General features: G+C 39.3%; 1 protein-coding gene across 1 annotated transcript in view; it reads right to left on the bottom strand.

Annotated features, from left to right (window-relative positions):
* Positions 1-21574, bottom strand: part of LOC122811478 (small VCP interacting protein) — a 246555-nt gene that overhangs the window by 147524 nt on the left and 77457 nt on the right. The window contains exon 2 of the mRNA XM_044083341.1: positions 14366-14416. Within this exon, the coding sequence (XP_043939276.1) occupies positions 14366-14416 (51 nt within the window). The remainder of the gene's footprint in view (positions 1-14365; positions 14417-21574) is intronic.

The raw sequence follows: 21574 nt of genomic DNA, 5'->3' as shown, positions 1-21574 counted from the left end.
TCCAAGTCAGACTACCGACCAGTCACGAGTGGAGTTTTAATGGGTTCTCTCCTGTTTGGTATCTACTTCTCTGAAGTCCAGGCCAAAACTAAGGGACTCTGGCTGACAAACTTCACAAATTATTGCAAGTTGGGAGCTGTTATTAACTCCCCAAGTGATGCTGACATCCTACAGAAAGGCCTCACTGAGACCGACTGATGTCAGAACCATGGCCTTAAACTCAATGCCAAAAAATGTGCCGTCATCCCCTCTGGGAAAAACCCGGTTCCCATGAATTACCACATTGATGGTAGTCCACTGAACACAGAAGGCGTTATAAGAGATCTGGGAACACAGGCTGACCGCAACCTCTCTTTTGACTAACACATTGCCACTGTGGTCAGAAATTCCTTCTACATAGCACATCTCATTACTAAGGGTTTTGCATCCAGGAAGAAAAAGGTAATTGTCTCACTCTACTCTTCCCTCATTAGGCCACTCATTGAGTACAATGCCCCATTTGGCATGTACCTCCCTAAACACCAGCAACAACTGGAGAAGCTGCAAAAGTACCTCACAAAGAGGATCCTAGGCCTTAAACATTTTCACTATATGGACAGACTAAAAAAACTCCAACTATTCTGTCTCATATCGCCTACTTAGAGGCAATCTCTGCTTGACTTACAAAGCCATGTATGACCCAGCTCTGTTAGAAATGCTATATCTGAAGAAATTCCAATCCCTCCGCACCACACGCTCCAGAGACCTCAACCTCATTACCACAATCAACAGAACATGCTGGAGGGACAGGTTCATAACCCAGAGACTGCCCATGCTATGGAATAGACTTCCCATACATATCAAGCAGAGCATCTCACTGGCTCTCTTCAAGAGAAATCTTGATGAGTGGATGGGAAGTAGAAAATTCACCCCAGGGATCACTCCAGTGGCATTACTCAACAGAGGCACTGGGAACTAAGGTCGGGTGGCACAATGACAGGGTAATCCTATGCGCTAGGGTTGTAAAGGCTCCAGGGCCATTAGCCTAGTACACATCTATGAACACAGACAAATTGGTCATTGGTGATTCTATAGTGAGTCACACCGCTGTCCCCCTCAGCAGACTCAGTAAGGAGAGAGTCACAGTTAGCTACCTTTCCAGGGCTAGGATTCATCAAGTCACACAGGCACTCAAGTCATCGAACCACAGGTACCAGTATGACTCTGTCATAGTCCATATGGGTGTTAATGACCTGCGACTTAACTCCCTTGACTATACCAAGCGAGACATGATTGAGCTCCCTGTCTGTGTCTTAGGCAGGTATGAACCTAGCACTGAGCAGCATACTACTTTCTCCAAGGATGATGCCAGATTACTAAAGTAAAATGATTGACTTTAACAACTGGTATAGCTTCTGGTGTCAACCCGGGGGGGGGGGGGGGGTCATGGTTGACAGATCAAGCTGCTTTGCCAGTGATGGTCTGCACCTATTCCCTCTAAGCTTTTGGATACTGGCAAAAACCTTTTCCACCCCACAGTGCCTTTTTTAGGCAATGGCAAACTGATAAACCTACCAATCTAACTGAACATATGAAGGAATATCTGAAGGTGGTATTGTTCAATGCTGGAAGACTTAAAAAGAAACTCCACTCCCTGCAAGCCTTCCTCTCCCAGGAGAGTGTAGACATTTATGTTGTAACAGAAACATGGTTTAAAGTTTCAGACAGTACCCAGCATTGCAAGGTTATAATGCCTTTCACACCTTTAGACCAGCCACTGCACAGCAGGGAACTAAAGGTGGATGAGTGTCAGTCTACATTGACTAATCTCATATCCAGACTAGTTAAAGTGTGTGACCCACTGGAAATCATAGATGTGCAACTCACCATAAACAGGGTGTCATACCATATCCTTGCAACCTGCAGCTCCCCCTCTATGTCTCAGATAATCTATAGCAACTACCTCAATTTACTAGAGTCCCTCACCATTCAACAAAATACTATATTCATGGAAGATCTCAACTACTCTCTACAGACTGGGAATCCTACGCCACCTCTAATGCACAAGCCTAGCGATTCTTAAACTTTAATACCAACATCCCAGAACACTTGGTCCAGTCTCCTACTAGTGATACAAACATCCTTCACCTTGTAATCACGAATGTGGGGAGAGGGGCAATGTTCTTCACCCAATATAATGTCTTTCTCATCACAGCTGACTATAAATCAGTACTGAAATAAAAATTAAATCCAGGATCCATCAAAACCAAACACCTTTAATTACAACTCAAAGGCTAACCTCTCTTTACTAAGCCACACCTTGACTAAATTCCAAGAATCCCCAAAACCAGTAAACACCATAACATATTTGCAAAAACTATGTACAATTATACTGATAGCTGTATAAAGTGAGCTGTGCACACTCGTATTACAAATAAGACAAACTCAAAAAGCAAGCCACCCTGGTGGAATCACAATATAAATCGGTTATACAACAAATGAAAAAAAATCTTGGCCAAGAGTAACAGGAACAAATCCATACATACAAAAAGCCCCTGACCAATCTAAACAGGCAGTGAAGAGGGTTAATTAATACTTCAAAGGCTAAATTTGTATTAAAGATATCTTCTGAGGAAAAGGACAGCCACAAAGCTTTCTACAGCTATGTCAATAACTTCAGGGGAAATGTACAACAATGAACAGAACTTACTGTAAATGTCATTACCTACACTAAACCAGAGGCCATTGCCAACCTTTTGGCTGACAGGTTCAGCTCAAATTTCTCCCCCACTCCCCCCTTATAATCTAAAGAAAATACTACACACTACAATCCCCCAAACCATTACCAGAGAACAGGTCATCAATGCACTTAAATAGCATGAACCACAATCTCTCTGGTCCATTTGAATCACTTTTCAACTGAAGCCTTCAGTCAGGGTTTGTGCCCAAGGAATGGAAGATGGCTACAGTCATTCTCCTGGACAAAGGAGGTCCAAACACTGATCTGGGTAAGTACAGGCTCATAACTCTTACCAGCCTCATATGTAAGGCCATGGAAAAAATGATCATGGACAAGATAAATGAGGAGATAGGTAACCTGCAAACTCTGGACCCATCACAGTTTGGCTTTGTTAAGGGAAGATGATACCGATTTAATCTGGTGGACTTTTTTGAGAGGATCACCAAAGCACTGGATGAAGGTGAGACAGTGCACACAGGTTACCTAGACCTGGCCAAGACTTTTTGATACAATACCCACTCAGGCATTATAGACAAACTCACTAATTTAGGTATAAACACTTTTATAAACCACTGTTTAGCTAACTGGCTCACTGATAGGACCTAGAAGGTCAAAATAGGCAGGGCCACCTCCACCAAAACGCCAATCACTAGTGGAATTCTTCAGGGCTCTGTACTGGGCCTGCTCTTTTTTTGGCATCTATTTTTCTGAAATGAAAGAAAATGCTGAAGGCTTATGGCTGACTAAGTTTGCATATGATTGCAAGCTGGGAGTTATCATCGCTTTACCTGCAGGCACTAGCATTTTTCAAGAATGTCTATCTCTGACTAACAAATGGTGCCAAAGCCATGGTTTTAAACTCAATGCTAAGGAATGCAAAACTGCAACCTTTGGGAAGTCAAACATCCTGGGTATTTACCATGTTGATAATATGCCCCTAAGAGTTCACCCAGTGGTCAGGGATCTGGGTATGCACATGAACAGCAGCCTTACCTTCGACCATGGCCATAGTGGTGAGGAAATCCTGTTATGTTGCACAACTTAAGTAAGGGCATGGCATATAGGTCCAAAAAGGTCATTATCCCACTGCACTCTGCCCTTATCAGACCAGTAGTAGAGTACAATGCTCCCTCTGGTATGTACCTAACCAGGCATATGCAGCAACAAGAGTGACCTCTGAGGTTCAATACAAAAAGAATACAAGGCGTAACAAACCTGTCTTACGCAAAGTGTCTTAAAGCCCTTTCCCTCAATGCAAGTCTCCTATAGATTGCTGAGGGGTGATCCATGCCTGGCTTACAGGACATCCGCAAACCCCACACAAATTCCCTACATATTCGTAAGTCAAAAAGTACCTGAAATACACAGTCTAGGGACCTGAATTTTGTCTGTCACTTAGAACATGCTGGAGAGAGAGAGATGTGCCCCAGAGACTGCCCCTCCTATGGAACAGGGTTCCCATCCATATGAAGTTGAGTTCATCTATTATCCAGTTTAAGCACAACCTAGATCAGTGGATGGGGAAAAGGAAATTTACAACAGGCCTGGCATTCATGCTCCTTATGGACAGATGTAGCTGGCAAATTCCTGGCTTTCACTGTGCTATTCGGAAACGGATCATCATTCTTTCGGGAAAACTTGTCTAGGCTTATAAAGGTTCCGCGTGTTGTTAGCCTAGGAACAATCTTTGAATCTGTAATAGAATTAGTACCGGACAGATGTATTTGCTGAGGAAGGTACTGGTAAGTCTTACACCTTACTTTTTGGTAAATCAATGTATTAGCCTGTGTATGTGCTGCAAGCCAACATAAAAGTGTATGGAATCCAAAGCGCCATCACTTGCATAAGGACAGTACTGTTTGGCCTAACAGCATTGTCTGGATAACTGCTACTACACAAAGTATTGGATTGACAAGTTTTACTTCCAAGAAACATCTTGCTTAGCACAGCTTGGGTCAGTTTATCATTCTGGAAAGCAGAGTTTGTGCATGCTAGAGTATCCATAAATGTTTTCTGGATAAGAGAATTTGGGAATATGGGAACTCCCAGAAACTTCTATGATTTACCAGCTAACTAACTTCTACTGGCCACCGACTGCATGTCTTTCCTTTCCATTCTATATACTTCTGGAATTCGCACAGCCCACTCATACTCCACAGTTTAATATATGCAGTTTCAGACCACTTGCTAAAACCTGCACCTATCACATTATTTGCTTTACTAGAGTCTGTACAGTATCTGAAAAAATCATCTGTGCCACATACAAGTGAGAAGTGGGTGGCTCCATCATGGAGAATTCTCTTGGTGAATGCCTTACTAGTAAGGACAGCTTACACTTACTGCCATTGGTGCACTAGTCCCACAGCAGTTTATGTTGTGCCGATTTGTAATTGTTGCTATTGTAGTCAAAGTAGCTTAAAGATTAGCTGCTTTTACCCAGTTGCTTATACAGTGTTGGGTATGTCTTACCAAATTAATTCTGCAAATGAGTATTTTAATCAAACCTCTTTTATTGACTTCTGCAAGACAGAAACCTCTACATCCTCAATGCATGCTTACACACACACACACACACACACACACACACACACACACACACACAAAACATGCTTTACGTAAGTCCCTTCTACAAACCTTCCTGCCTCTTACTATCATATGGGTAACTCCCTCTTGCGTAAGCTGCATTACAGTTAGAATATGCCATATCTTGTAAGAGCAAAGAGTAAACGACATAGATCATATGCAATTACTCTGCCCTATGCTGAAAAACTTGTTCCTAACATGTTCTAGGCAATCATTTTTTTACGTCAGACAAGTGGTTACTTTGAACTTGAATAAAAAACAGCATTTAATGTTCACACTCCGCACATTTTGAAATCAGCATAAAAGGAATGAATTATGCACAAATAGCATCCTAGTTATTCATTGCAGAAATGCGGCATGAGTGGTCATCTGCGGAGACTGGTTAACTGCTTATACAAGTAGCTCATGGGTAGTAAACATACTGGCTTGGAAATAGGAGGCTAAGTTAAGGTTTCAATTGTCAAAAGAGAATAGGAGGAACAGTTAGCTGTAAAATTTCTAAACTTCATATGGAAATGTTTTAAAAAATATTTCTATACCCATTCAAAGCTTCGTAGTATATACCCACAGACATATGGAATCTTACTTTTATCATTCTGTAGCAGCCATGACTCCTGGCTGCATATTTCTGGGACTGTCTGAAGTAGGTACAGTTTGTGGGTCTTTTTGTGGGATTCTTAATGAAATATGGCTGGACAGAATGGTGATAGTACATGTCCTTTCTTTTTGGGGGGGTTGTTTAGATAGACATAAGCATGAGTGTAGATGGCTGCCAAGAAAACCTCAAATAGGAAATGGAAAGACTCATTCCATCCTTGATAACTAAGGGCTCTTTTGGTTGAAAATTTTGACCATGACATGACTTTGGTTATGTTACAGACTAAGTTTGTGTATATGAGCAAATGGATGCCCAATTTACACTAATTAAACATTTGAATGCTAATGGATAAAGATACTGAAGCTGTTTATTCCAGACATGATGTTCTTTTGAAATATGTCATAACTAGCAATCTTTGGAAACGTGGGTATACTTTTTTCAGAAGTTAACAATAACAGTTTGCATACCTCTCAACCTATTTGTGTAAGAAATCTGGACAAAGCCTGACATAATGGGGGTGGGGTGGGTGAGCAAAGGCCCAAAAATAGGGACAGATTTTAAACACTGCTCTTATAAAACTTAGAAAATTGTTAGAATAACAGGATTTGTGTTGGCATGTATTTCCTGAAGGATATGAAGTTTGAAACTCAAATTTATGTCATTATTTAGTGACTTCAATCCTCAGATCATCTCAGTGATTTGCCAGAAAACCACAAATATTAGGAACAGGTCAAAATTATGAGGCACAAATCTGGACATATGAGACCTATGAATGTTTGCATCTGCTATCTTATTACGATAAAGGATGACTGGAATTGGGATATATATATATATATATATATATATATATATATATATATATATATATATTTTTTTTTTTATTTTGCTTTTAAACAATTGGATATCACTCTTCTGTCCTTTGAAATGAGACATTTTATGTTTTTTCCAGATACTTTTATTTTGATTAATAGTTTATAAATTTAGATTTAAAAAAGTTGTGAAATTAGAGTATGTATACTTATTTCATAAGCTATGGCATTCAATAAGCTTACTGAAAAATTGAGTGAACTGTTTTTTTATGTTCTCGTTGATGTTAAACACTGACAGAATAGGCTCTGTATAATCTAGTAAGCCCTTTTAGGTCTAGTCAGTTGTGTTGGTTTCTCTAAGCTTTAGCACTGGAGTCTGGACTAGGAGCTTCAGTTTTCTTTGTAGTATTTAATGGGGTACCTTAACCACATGCAAACAGAGAGCTGCATGTGCCTCTCTTTCAGCACCTTGGACCTTTCCATCCGTAACTCTCATTTCTACCCTGGATATGAGCATTCCCTGGTGTTCTGCCTTATATTTAGTGTAAAAAAAAAATGTATGCATGCATCTGCTGCTGCTTTCTTTTGGTATCAATTGTTCGACTCTTCAGGACTGCGGGAAGCAGCCCCACTAGAGAAGCTAATTTTGTAGAGCACATCTTATGCTCCATCAGCTGCGCTGGGCTGTAACCACTCTGCAGAAAGGCTGCTGTGTAGATAAGTAATGCAACATATGTATTGACAATTTTTATTCACATACTTTTCACTTACTGAACAGCTCACTCAGCTTCATCACTGCTCTTGGAAAATTTGAAAGTACTAGTCATGTGAGTAAGTCCATATTTGTTGCAAGATCTTCAAGTGCCATCACTTCCAATGTTTAGGGTTCAGGTTTCCCACATCAGTCAAAAGAAAAAAAAAGTTCAAATCTGTGACAAAATGAATTCTCAGAATGTGAACTGTGCTGCAGAAATAGTGTACCGCCAGAAGATACCTGCTTTTGTTTTAAGTGAAAAGATCAACCCTTAGCTTCTGCCAAGGTCTGTCTAGTAGCTACGTAGGCAGTAGAAACTCTTTAGCATTTTCTGTCTCATTACAGCAGGCACTGCAACTCGGGGCTACTTGCTTTAATTGAACTGTGAGTCCAGATCACCATCATACTTACTTGGCTCATTACAAGTATTTAATCACACAACTATTCCCTCTATGTATTTAATCCAGCATGTCATGTCTTGTGACTTACATGACAACCAACCTAGCAGCTGTGAGAAATCCATCCCATACAGTTAAAACTGCTCTTTCAGATCAACTGTACCTTAATACTCCCTGTGACTTGCTGTAGACCAGCCAGCCATCCAGTCATCTCTTTTTTGCAAATTTCAGCTTCTTGAGAATACATTCTGCCTTTAGCTGCTACTAGAGGTCAGTTAATCAGCAGTTTCAGGCATACTGTTCATGAGGAACTCTGTGACAAAGGGGGATAATGGTAGCACAGCTATCTGGAATGTTGTAAATAATTATGTCATTTGTGAATATCAACATGATTTATACAAGATGCTTGTGGTAGAAATGTATTAGAACTGTATGTCATGTATATCAAAATACTGGTATGTATCAAAAAGGTTTTTGCAAAGTGCTGTTTGAAATGTAACCACAGTGCAATAGAACAGAAATGTACATGCACTATTGTAACTGTTTAAATGTGTATATTTTAACTGTGGAAACTGGAATACAGGAGGTTAACTTCAGAAAAAAAGCTGCAATTAAATTATTTTATGGCTACACAATTAAACATGGTATATTTCAGTTTCATTGCAGCTACAGACACAGAGTCTGTGCTGAGAAGCTTTCTCATAGATATCAACCTCTTAAGAGTTCAGTGTGGAACACAGACCCTAGCAATGTGTGACAAAGTCAAAATGTGGAACACCATATTTTTGCACCAAGTGAAAATGCATTTTTATGGGGCCTGGTTGAAGTGGGCTTTCTGCCAGAAGTATTAAGTCAGGGAATACCATATACTTATAAAATTCAGTAAAACAAAAATAAAGTCAGTAGAAATACACTACATAGCAGTATTGAAGTGCAACTATTAAAAAAAAACACAGTCTTCAGCACTTGCTTTTCTAAACTCACAAACAAGGGGGTGACAAAGGCCCAAAAATAGGGGCATATTTTAAATATTACTCATAAACTTAGAAAGTTGCTAGAATGTGGCAGCATGCATTTTCTAAAGGATATAAAGTATGAAACTCAAACAGCTGTCATTATTTACTGACTTCAATCTTCAGTGATTTGCCAGAAAACCATAAATGTTGAGGAACAGACCAAAAATATGAGGCAAAAATCTGGCCATTCTGTGAAAATTTGGACAGTTGAGCGCTATGCATTGAAAAGCATGTGATTTATGTGTAAACAGAATCCCTTCTGACTTTACTAAAGAGAGACTGCTTTAACTTAAACTCTGAAAGAAGCTAGCCTTTCTGCTGGTGAAAATGCATATTATATTTAAAGAGCATTCAAACAGATAAATAGTGATGGTGTGAGGTTGGGACATAGAGTTGTTGTGCCACCCAAGATGTAGCACAACTTCATAGATGTATTGCAGTTGGGTTGGGCTTGTTGCCACTTACCCATGTGTTACTCTGTAAGCCCAATGGTGGATCTTTAAAATGCAATATTTGCATCATGGTTTACATGGTATGTGACTTGTCTACTCTATACCTATGGGAACGCCAACCTGAACTGGTACTAGCAGCCGAGTTTTACTGGATAAAATGCCGAAAGTCAAGTAATCAGATTATAAATACCATTACACAGAGTTAGATTCCTGGCAAGCCAGGAAAGTTTATTTTGGGATACCGTTTGTCATTAACTTGAATAACAGTTAAAAGTTTTACGATGCTGAACAGTCCTTTTGTCACACTGTGAGTTATAAAATAAGCACAACAGTTAAATGCCAGTTTTGCAGTCTGTACTTGTTTAACAAATTCTGAATATAACACTCAGGAATAAAGGATGGTATTTTTTATTCCTGAAATTTTACTAGGGGAACAAGGGATAGAGTGCATTAACAAATGTGTACACCCCCTACACAGACCTCTAAATTTTTGTGCTCAAACATTTCTGGACAAAGCCAAAAATAATGTGAGAACAATCTAATGCAAAGAATGCCTGGCTGACTGACTGCAATTCTTACAGACTTACCAGAAAGTAAAACAAATACTACAGACAGGGCAAGATATGAGCTATAATCGGGACCATCTAGAAAAGTTCTGGACAGTTGAGAGGTATGCCAAGGTGACAAATATGCAAATGTAAATTCATAACCTTACTACCCTAAGAACATACTCCAGCAGAAAAAAAAAACAGAACCTAAATACTTGCACATAATAATGACTTTCTAGACCCTTAAAACAATTATGATTTGCTAACCTCTGACCTACAGATACACATTATAGCAGCCTACACTCAGTTCAAATAGAAAAAAAAATGTGCTAGGTTGTTCCCTGAAGTGACAATAATACACAGAATATAAACAAATACACAAAACTATGAACAGCAGTCTGGAGAAGTTTGAATTCATCTCAGACGTTGGATTCTTAATGCTAAAGTAAAACAAACACACAGACACACACATACACAATTACGCATTTAAATTACAACTTCAGTTTCTTGTTTGGTCTTCAAAGCATTATTAGAAAATGTAATTTGGCACGGATTCTTATTACCACCCAGGATTTTAAACTCCTTTAATAAAACAGTTCTGCCAGAAGCTGAAAGAGCTGGGAGTTGCTTAGCCTTCTGCTCTAATTATTAATTTCTTAAAGAAACTGCTAGGGCAAGTTGGCAAGACTTTATGATATCAATGTATCACAAAAACTAGGTTTGTTTCAGATTGTGGTAAAAATATTCCACCTTCAGCTAAAACTTTTAGTTTTTTATTGTACAATAACAGTCATTTAATTCTTGTCTGTGTTGAATATAATTAAACTATGATCGTATGACTGTTGACAGTCATGATGAAGACACAAAAGTTTTTTTTTTCTACTGTCCTAACCCCCCCCCAACCATCTGTAGGCGATAATGGAGAAATAAAAATTGGTAGTGGGATGTTATTGGCTCAGGCTGTATTTTCTGCTTCCAGAGTGGCTCCCTTTACCTTACGAGTAGTTACCTGATTGGCTCCTATACCGATATGCTGAATGGCTGTAATTGCGGTATAAGAGCCGGTCAAAAATTGCAAAGTGGAGCCACCAATGTTCAGTGTGGAACAGTGAGCAAAATCGCTTACAAATTCAGAGTGTTCCACACAATCTGGAGCATTTGGGTGCTCAGAGCTTTCTGCATTGTCTTTGGAGTGAACTAATTACTTTCTCTAAAAGAATGAAGGAATGCAATTGTTTAATGACTTCCAGCATCTGCCAAAGATCTGAGGTCTATGTACTTTCACAGGGAGATGCTAAATATTGCCAGCTTCCAGCAGTGGGGGTATTGCCTGGGAGAGTCAGATGACAAGACAGTGTCATTCTGCAAGCTATCCCAGCAGTAATATTTGAGATATTAATCTGAGAACTCTTGGAGAGAGACAGTGCATCCTGTATTCTGTCTTCAATCTGACAACAACTAGAAGATCCATTTACGGCACATCTACCTTGCTCTATGTAGTAAGTTTCTAGGGAATAGTATAACTCTCTTAGATATAGTCAGGAATATAGTGAAGCTTGGTTAAGATACTTTTCTTTATTTATCTGAGACTGTCCTGCAATGTTGTTTTAAATATTTCCTGTGATTTTGAACTCGGATGTCACTCTGAATATATACTATTTTCTTGTTCTTTTATTATTTATTATTAAATATATTTAAACCTTTCATTGTAGCTAATCTGCCTTGAGATATTCCAAGTTCTGAGAGTACTTGCATATTTATTTGGTGACACTGTGTGGGCTACTCCTAATAGCCCTGTTCTTGTTCAAACTACCATTTGTATTAATATTGACGTTACACAGTAAGATTAAACACCCTTTATTAAGGGCCTTAAAGTAGCTGATAATAAGTTGGCTGGTGGCAGTGATAACTACCTTACAGTCTGGGCAAAAAGGACATACCTAGTAAACCTGTGCCAGCCTTTCCCAGGTGTGTGTGTGTGTGTGTGTGTGTGTGTGTGTGTGTGTGTGTGTGTGTGTGTGTGTGTGTGTGTGTGTGTGCAAATCAAACCTCAAAGAGTGCGTGCGTCAGCTACTTGGGCAGGGACATGAAGCACTGGTTGGACAGAGAGGGTGCATGGAGGTCTTGGCTTGGCCACTCAGCAAAGATCTCAACAATATAGCTGTGCCAGTAGGGAGTTTTACTGGGGATCTGGAGAAAGAGGGAGAAACCAGCCCCGGACTGACTGTGATCTCTGTGTGCACTTAAGGGAAATTACACTTGATGCAGAGAGCTGCATCTGGAAATACTGTGCATGTACCAGTTATCCTCCCAGTTTACATCCCCCACTGTTGCCAGTGGTGAGGATTGAGGCTCCTTGATTACTGGTCCAGTGGTGAGTCATCACATACTCCTCATAAATATTTGTGTTTTCAACAGTTTGGTGTTTGTTTTTCTCCAGCTCTCTTGCAAAGGAACCTGAGACAAAGTATTCACTTTCAGAAACTCTTGTCTGGAATTGGAGTGCTCGTATAAGCATACCTCATCAACTATAACTAGAATGTTTGGATACTTGGCAACAGATACTCATTCACCCCGGCATTCTTATTTTGTTTTCAAAGTGTAATCTACTTCACTGGTTCATCAACAATTTCTCTCTTATTTTCAATAATGCGGTATTGTTCTCAAAGCAAATTTGCATCATCTCTTCAGAAATGTTCCATCTTGTTTCCAGCCATTTTCATAATACCTTACTACAGTTTTCATATCTGTCCCTACAGCCATTTCATATAAGAATTCTCAATTACCAGTTATCTGATGTCAATTTACTTTCCATATTTTAAATTCAGCCAGTCATTCACCTTCCATCCACCTTTACATACGTCATTCATCACATTCCCTTTATTTTATATTCCAGCCTAAGTGTTCTGCTCGGCTACATTCCCCTGTTCCATCTCTGATCAGTAAAAGTGAGGGTGGCACTGATGATTCAATTTCTTCATACTTTTCTTTCTTCACCATTCTGTCAGTCATACTATGCTCCAGTTCATTAAACGCTCATGGTCTCAATCCTCTGCACTAAGTGCCAGACAGAACAGATAGGAAAGAATACAGGTAGGCTTACACACTCATTAAAGTTTAGCTTAGTGGTTCTCAGATTCTGTCCGCAACTTAAAGTAAACAGATCAGAGTCAATATACAAACTACAGCGTGTTGCATATATGGACTGTTCATGAGTCTTAGTAAGGCACAGCAAACAAACTTGTAATCTTTAGATGTTGTACTATTTATGACTTACAAAGTCTATATTGGTATATTTAGCCTTATCAATGAGTAAGGGAAATATGAAATGATTTTTCATATCCACTCCTTCACCTGCACCCAGGTATACAAGGCAAGCCTTGACTTTGTATTCACCTGAGGATGCTACAGCTGTGACATCTGTATTGCATACTAACTCCAGCTTGTTATGGTTGTAGTGTGGGAGGGGTGACTATATTTGATTTTACTTTGTAATACCAGAACAACACAGTAAGAACCACTGAACTCTTAGCTGCTACTTATGCACTTTGCAGGCATCTTGGTTTAATCTTTACTGAGTCCGAATTTGATGGGTACAATGTATAGACTTCTTACTTAAGAAAATCAGTAAATACTAACCTCAAACCCTCTCCCCCTCAAAAAAAAAAAAGAATCATGTATTGGCAAGAAACTCTTAACCAGCTGTACCTTGTGGATCATTAATACTTTTCTAACTTACAAACACCAGCTGATCTGCACATATTAGACAGAGAGCCTTGAAAAATCCTACCCGAAAGCACTGAAACCTGGAGTCCCAGTGAAGCCAGATAACTGTCAGTTTTGATACTGCTGTGCCTACCTGATGTGAATTATGTTATTCATAAAGACACTCTGCTACAACAGTAAGAGATGGTAGTGCCCTTTGAAATCATTGGTCACTAAGGTATTCCTGGATCCTGGCTCAAAGGTGGTCTTTCCTCTCCACTTTATTCTTCTCTTGATGCATTCTCTGTCAATGGTCTAATATTTGTTCTGTAGTTTGGATTTTGCTTACATGCCTTCTATGAGTACACTGCATGTCCTCTGCATGTGTGTGTGTGTGTGTGTGTGTATGTACGAGCGTGTCCTTCAAACGACTGCAACAACTGACTGCTGGGATAGTATATGGCTCTTCACTGCCCTTAATTTGGCAACATTGTTTTGTTCATTCTACAGATACGAATTTGGCAGTGAACACGAGCAAATAAACTGGAAAATTTGTACATAATTTCTGTCCTTAGTCGAATCTTCTAATTTCTCTATAACGTGTGTTATGGTACATCTGACATATTCTTCCTGCTATGTGCTTTCCTTTAGTACCACTACAAGTATCTCTGATAGTATGAAATCAATTGCTGCTTATATTAACCAATCTCATAAATTATCCCTCACAGTGAATTCTACTGTTTGCAAATAGTGTTCATTACATTCAATATAACTACTCCTTACCTCCATTTGTCTCTTGAGCGCAGCATCTGCAAGTTGCTTTCTTTTTATGTCCTAAAACCAAAAAAAGTCAGATCTTACTCATCGTTTATATTAAGGTAAACAGCAGTAACTATGAACATTTGTTACATCAACAGGCCCTCAAAAGAGAAGACGGCTAGCATACATAACATATACCCATGTATACACCAAAGATGAGAAAATTAGTTTGCAGTAATGGGATTTGCTGCCTATACAGTACTATTCTGTTCTCCAACTAAAGAAGTGGTGGATATTTAATAAATGTCTTACCTTCAGCTTGACTGTGCATCAGAGGACCTGGTCAACAATTGTACGGCCTTATTTATATGGATAAACATGCACTCTAATTTGAGTAAGCAAACCACATACCTATAATAAAACGAGCCTTACCCACAGGAAGTAAAAAAAAGTCTGGCTGGCTAAAGCTATTACAAAAGAAAATCCACTGCTGTCAGGGGAGATCTTCCACATTCCTCAAGTAAACTCACTGCTGTGACTTCGTCAGTCCGTAAGTGTTACACAAGCAGTACAGCGAATGAGCACTCCTGTGTTCTTACAATAATACTTGCATTACAAAAATGACCGTGTAACAATCAACATGGACATGTCTCCCACATACACTGTACATTAAGAAGCTATCCTCATCAGAAGATGGTGGAGAAAGATAAGGCAAAAGCGCTGGCACGTTACGCCATTATTTAGAAAAGTAAGCAATTACTTTTTTTTAAATAATGGCATTTGTAACAGCAATAATCTATAACTGTGTGAGGATGATGCAGTACTTACAGGTGGCTTTGTTTGATCACTTGGGTTTTGGTCAAACCACTCCAACCATGGGGAAATCCTATACTGCCACACATATCCTGTTGTGGATTACTGCTTAAGTAAGGCAATAAAAGTTTATCTTTGCTGTTAAACTTTTTAACAAGAATGACATTTTTAAAGGGAATCTTTGTTAAGTAATGGCCACATGTGTTATCAATTCTGCCTATTTCACTTGACTTCTAGGTAAGCCACAGGTTCTACTTCGGTAGAGGTTTCTGCATCCCCTCCCTAACTCTGGTAAGTACTACCTTAGGTATCTGCCATGCATTCTAGAACTTTTTCAATATTTCTGAATTTACAACTTCTTTAGGCATTCTTCCAATCATCCACTATGCTTTGTTGTGGAACAGTACTTCCTTATGTCAACTTAATGATAGCTACCCTTGTATCTATTTTTTTCCTGCATCTTTCTTTACAGACAGCCACCACATGGTCTTGATGAATTCTTTATCAGGTCCTCCATCATATTCTGTTTTCATGAACATAAATGTTAAGCTCTTCTAGTTTCTCTTTATATGCCACTGCTGCAGATTTTGTAGCAACAACTGAAATATTACTAAACATCTTGAGTCCTGTAAGTTTTCAAGCTTACTTGCTCTTCATCAGATGTAGAAAAAAAGTATGAAATACACTATCAATTTACAGATATTTGGAACTGCATTATGTGGCCAATTAATATTGTCAGGATGATTTCCTGGTCTTGGATTCGGTTTAACAGAAAAAAATGTATTCAAATGATGAACATTAATGTTACCTTATTCCATCTAGGGGGATCTTTAATGACTAAAACACCTAAAAATAAAATTTGTACATAAAGACTACAAAGTCGGCCTTGGTGTCCCTGATCCTACCCACTCTATCGCTCACATTTTCTAAAATACTCCCACTTCCTTGTTTTTTTTTTTTTCAACACAGAACTAGACTACATGCACACGTACTGTAGTCTTAGTGACAAGAAAGCACAATAAATGTGGTAGGGATGTTCTTGAATACATTAGTGTAGCAGCTGATAAATTTGGATTATTGTGTTAAACAGCGTGTACTGAAGACATAAATGATTTGAATCCCTGTGTTCGGGTGATCAATCACTGCCAGTGAAGTATGGACAGACTTGGCAAAAGTAACACCTCCCTGTATCTTTGCCAAAAAAAAAAAAAATTGTTTTTATGCCCCTCATGCTATATGTTGCATTTTGTCCTTAGTAATCAACCTTATCTTATATATATAAATAAATAAATGGGTTCGGGCATCACAATATTTTTCACTTTACAGTCACTTCACAATAAAAAATATATATATTTTTAATACTATCCCACTTCTGTACTGCGTTCTTGTTTTTTGTACTATGTTCCAGAAGTTTACTTGTGCAAAGATGAGGTGTTTTTCCTCCGAGGACTAATGTCTGTACTTTTTTTTTATCACCTACAAATTTTCCTAACTATATGGTGCAACATTTTCCCCAAGCATGCCCAGTTTTGTTTGCTTTACTGTTGTAGACAATCCACTGACATTACAATATCTATCATAGTGCTTAAATTCTCACAGTTATGGTATGTCTTCTTTACATCACTCGTATTTCTAAGAACTGACATATGCTGACCCATTGTTATGTTACTAATAACGTCAAGAGTGAAAACTGCTTCTAAAGGGAATAATGGTTTCTCTGTTCAATAATCAAAAAAAAAATGACCACCAATGTAAGAACTGTTAATACTGCATATAAGCTTCATTGTCTACGTAGCAAAATACAAAAGAAAGAAGTTATGTCTTACCATAACGTTCCATCTGTGTTGTTCATCTTCTTTCATCCATCACTGATGGGTTCAGTACTTTGTTTCCGAGCCCTCGGAACCAAGTCGGCCTTTTTACCAAGCTCGTGCTAGCCAAAAAACTCTCGAGCTAAGTCTCTACCCAGAATCCCCTTCTCCCTGTTACCTCTCTAGTTTGCTAGAGAAAAGGAAGTAAAGCCGAGGCCACTTCTGCATAACTACTCTAGGGTACCACTTAGACCCAAAGAATCCCCCAGGAGACTTTGGAGGGGGAAGGAGGGTGGGAAGTGATGAATGAAAGAAGATGAACAACACAGATGGAACATTATGGTAAGACATAACTTCTTTATCTGATGTTGTTAATCTTCTTTCCATTCATCACTGATGGGACAAAATCCCAAGCTACCTTGAGGTCTATGGGCGGCCCTTATGGAAGAACATTCCTGAGTACCATTGAGCCAAAAGCAGCTCTCCCTCTGGAGACCAAGTCCAATTTGTAATGAATGATAAATGTATGAGGCTTAGCCCAAGTAGCTGCTGTACAGATGTCATCCATGGAAGCCCTGGAATGGAAAGCTACAGATGTTGCCACAGATCTAGTGGAGTAAGCTTTAACTTTTGGCATAGGTTCATTACTGAGGGAATAGATGAAAAGTATGCAGTCCCTTAGCCATTTTGATAAAGTAAACTTGGAAACAGCCTCTCCCATTCTAGGCCCAGAACAGGAGATGAAAAGCTGTTCAGATTTATGGATAGGTTTAGTCCTGTCTAGATAAAATCTCAATTGTCTACATACGTCTAAAGAGTGAAGGCAGTACTCTCCTCTATTGGCAAAATTCGGAAAGAACACTGGTAGGTCAATGGTCTGGTTTATGGAGAATTCAGAAACAACTTTGGGGAGAAAGGATGGATTCGTCTGAAGTGATACTCTGTCTTTATGAAAGACCAGATAGGGTCTCTTGATACACAATGCCTGCAGCTCAGAGACTCTTCTGGCACACGTGATGGCTACCAAGAACAAGGATTTCCAAGACAAAAACTTTGGGTCACACTTCGCAGCAGGTTCAAAAGGCTTCTGAGTCAAAGAATGAAGAACTAGAGTGAGGTTCCATGGTTACACGGGCTGTCTGGCAGGAGGCCTGATATAAGAAGTCCCCTTGAGGAAAGCCTTGCAAATGCGTAGAGAGATGAGGGGTGCCATCTACACCATTGTGGAAAGTGGAAACTGTGGCTAGATGCACTCATACAGTAGAGGCAGAGGCTCCATTATCAAAAAACCTAGTCACGTATTGAAGCACTGCAGTAACTGGAGCCGAATACGGGTCTAGCATGTTATCCTTGGACCAGATGGAGAATCTTTTCCATTTATCCTGGTATAGTCTTCTGGTGGATGGTTTATGAGAGGCCAGAATGATGTCTTGAATAGGCGAGGAGAGATTAGCTTGCCTGGCTACTAGTGGAAGTGGAGAAACCAAGCTGTCAGCTTGAGACTGGACAGATTTGGGTGACTCAACCCTTGGGGGTGAGTAATCAGATCTTGTAAAGGGTCCAGAATCCATGGCGGGTATACTAGGTGAGGCCGAAGGAAGGGGAACCAAACTTGTCGTGGCCAGAAAGGGGCTATGAGGATCACCTTGCATCTCAACTGAAGAACTTTCTTTAGAAATTGTGGGATCAGAGGGATGGGAGGATAAGTGTAAAGAAGCATCCCGCGGTGGCAATAATTACATCAAGTTACTCATCAACTATTTCCAGCCTATAGAGAATGAACTTGTTTCTAAAGTTGAAGGTGAGCATAAGAGCATTATTTCGATGTTTAAAAGTGACTTTTGTATATCCAAGCTCAATAATATGCTGAAGCAATTAATGTTTTATAGTAGTAAACTGGAACAGACTAAGCTTAGGAAGCTTAAACGGGACTGCATTGATTTTCAATCTGGCCACATCTTTATGTGGCCGCGGTTCAATGAAACTGTTGCCTCAGGAGAACCCAGTGAACATCTTAATCTTGGCCACATTAGCACGACCAGTACAATCAATGAGTCTGATTCTGCTGATAATGCTTCCATTAACATTGTCTCTGCTTCTGCTCAGTCGGAAGTGGATGTAGCGTTATCTACTTCTTCTATACCCTGTAACCAGCAGGGATTCAAAGAGACAACATCAAATGGAACGAGACCGAAGGATGGTAATAACCATTTAGGTACGGCCCCTGGAACGACAGCTACTTTAAACTTCCCGCTGCCCTACAAGCACCGAGCGCAAATGCGCTCGACAAGCAGAGGAAGGGGAAAGCGAAAGATATCGGCCGAGAACCGAGAAGTCAGGAAGAAGAAATATTAAATACTTTATTTTTTAACATGTCATCTCGCATTCTGACTGATATGGAGTGTTCTGTATTAAATAAGGGACTCTCCTTCATTCCCTCTCGAGGGAGTGAGTTGTCTGACACCCTCATTACCCTTCGTAAATTCACAAGGAAAATAGCTCTTAAACTGCTGTTTAAAGACTCTGTCAATGATGTTTATACTAGTGCAGCACTGAAAAGAAAGAGCACCTTTGTGCCGCCTTTACCTAGCTCAGTTGAATGTTTTCAACGAGCATGTGAACATGATCTTTATCTTTATTTCAAGGAAAAGAAACATAAGAGACTATTTATCAACATGAATGCTACTCAGAGACATAGCCTTGACTCCTTATGCAATGATGAAAACTTGGTTTTTAGACCAGTTGATAAAGGAGGGGGCGTTGCAATCATGGATGCTGAGTTTTATAATTGTTTAATGAATGAGATGTTGGATGATGATGTGGCTTATTCCTGTATCTCTAAAAACGAAGTGTCTTCAATTATCAGAAATGTACATGACACCTTGTATGATTTTTTAATGTCCAGATGCATTGACAAAAGTTTGTATGAATATTTGGTCATTGAGGCACTTTTAATTCCTATAATTAAAGGGCTTCCTAAGGTACATAAAGGGATTTATCCCCCGCCCCTTCGACCCATTGTATCTGGGAAACTCTGGGTTACTGAGCATATTTCGCATTATGTACAATCCAAACTAGGCCCTTTGGTGGGGGCTATACCCACTATACTAAAGAACTCAGCTATGTTACTGGAGGACCTGAAGGATTCCTCTTTGCTTGATAGCTTAAAGCCTGATACCCTGATGGTCACGATGGACATAAAGAGTCTATTTACAAGTATACCAAATGAATTTGGCATTGAGGCAATTAGGAGTCACCTATCTCAATGTGCCAGTTTGAATAACAATGATCAACTGACCATCTGTACTCTGCTAGATTTAATATTAAATAATAACATCTTTATGTTCCAAAATAGAACATATAGGCAAACATGGGGAGTAGCCATGGGCACCCCATGTGCTAATGCCTATGCTAATCTAGTGATTCATCAGTGGGAAAAGATGTACATTTTTGAAGATGAGAGGTTTATAAATAATGTTATTCTATACAAGCGATTCGTTGATGATATACTCCTCTTTTGGAATGGTAGCTATGAATTTTTGGTTGACTTTGTTAAATACATGGGGTCAACCACGTCCTTCCTGGAATTCACATTTGAGTATTCCTTTACCAATGTTAACTATCTTGATGTTACCATTACTAAGAGTGCAACGAATGAAGTTACAACCTCATTATATAGAAAACCCTGTTGGAGGAATGGCATACTTCACTATGAAAGTATGCATCCGAGACATATCTTCCCTAATGTAATAAAAAATCAGATGGCCAGGATTACCAGGTTGTGTAACAATGCTGGGGATAGAGACTCTTTATTGGAATTTCAGGCGAAATGTTTTGAGGATAGGGGTTACCCTACTCAACTAGTTATGAGTTATACTAATCATGCTCCTCCCAACAATGGGTTGGAGACGGAAAGTTACTCTTATAGTTATCCAACTAGGGCTACTAAGAACAAAATACAATATGATCTTAAATATACTAACGATGTAAAATACATTAAGGATATTATATGTAGAAATTGGAAGCTGCTCAGTATGAACAAAGATTTATTACAATTTGTAGGGGAGAGACCTAGCTTTAGATACAGCAACTGTTTAAACCTGAAAAGGTTATTGTGTAAAGAAAAAGTTAAGATTGTATCTACTGATATAAGAATGAATATTAAACAGGGAACCTTTCCCTGTAGAAAGTGCTGTATTTGTAAGTTTATTACCAGTGACCAAAAGTATGAGAATGCAGAGCTAGATATGCTGTTCAGACCGAATTTTTATGCCACCTGTGACACCTCTAATGTGGTGTATTTGGCAACCTGTGAAGGCTGTGAAGCCTATTATGTGGGGATGACGACACGTAGACTCAAGGATCGGGTCTATAACCACATATATGATATAAGGAAGGCTAATATCAACAATGTCCTAGCTAGGCATTGTCAATTGTTTCCAGAGCACCTGTTTAAGTTTAGAGTGCTACAGATCTTATATCCAAACAGGAGGGAAGGTGATACATTAAGAACCCTTGAGCTAAATGAACTCAAATGGATTCTAACCCTTAGAGCACATGTTGAGCCTGGCCTTAATTCGGCCGTTAGTATTAGACCAGCACTCCTGTG

Source organism: Protopterus annectens, chromosome 9.part0 (genome assembly GCF_019279795.1).
Source record: "Protopterus annectens isolate FY-2018-M chromosome 9.part0, PAN1.0, whole genome shotgun sequence".
Lineage (NCBI taxonomy): Eukaryota > Metazoa > Chordata > Ceratodontiformes > Protopteridae > Protopterus > Protopterus annectens.
The sequence above is the reverse complement of the archived record's forward strand: the minus strand, read 5'-3'. Positions and strand labels throughout refer to the sequence as shown.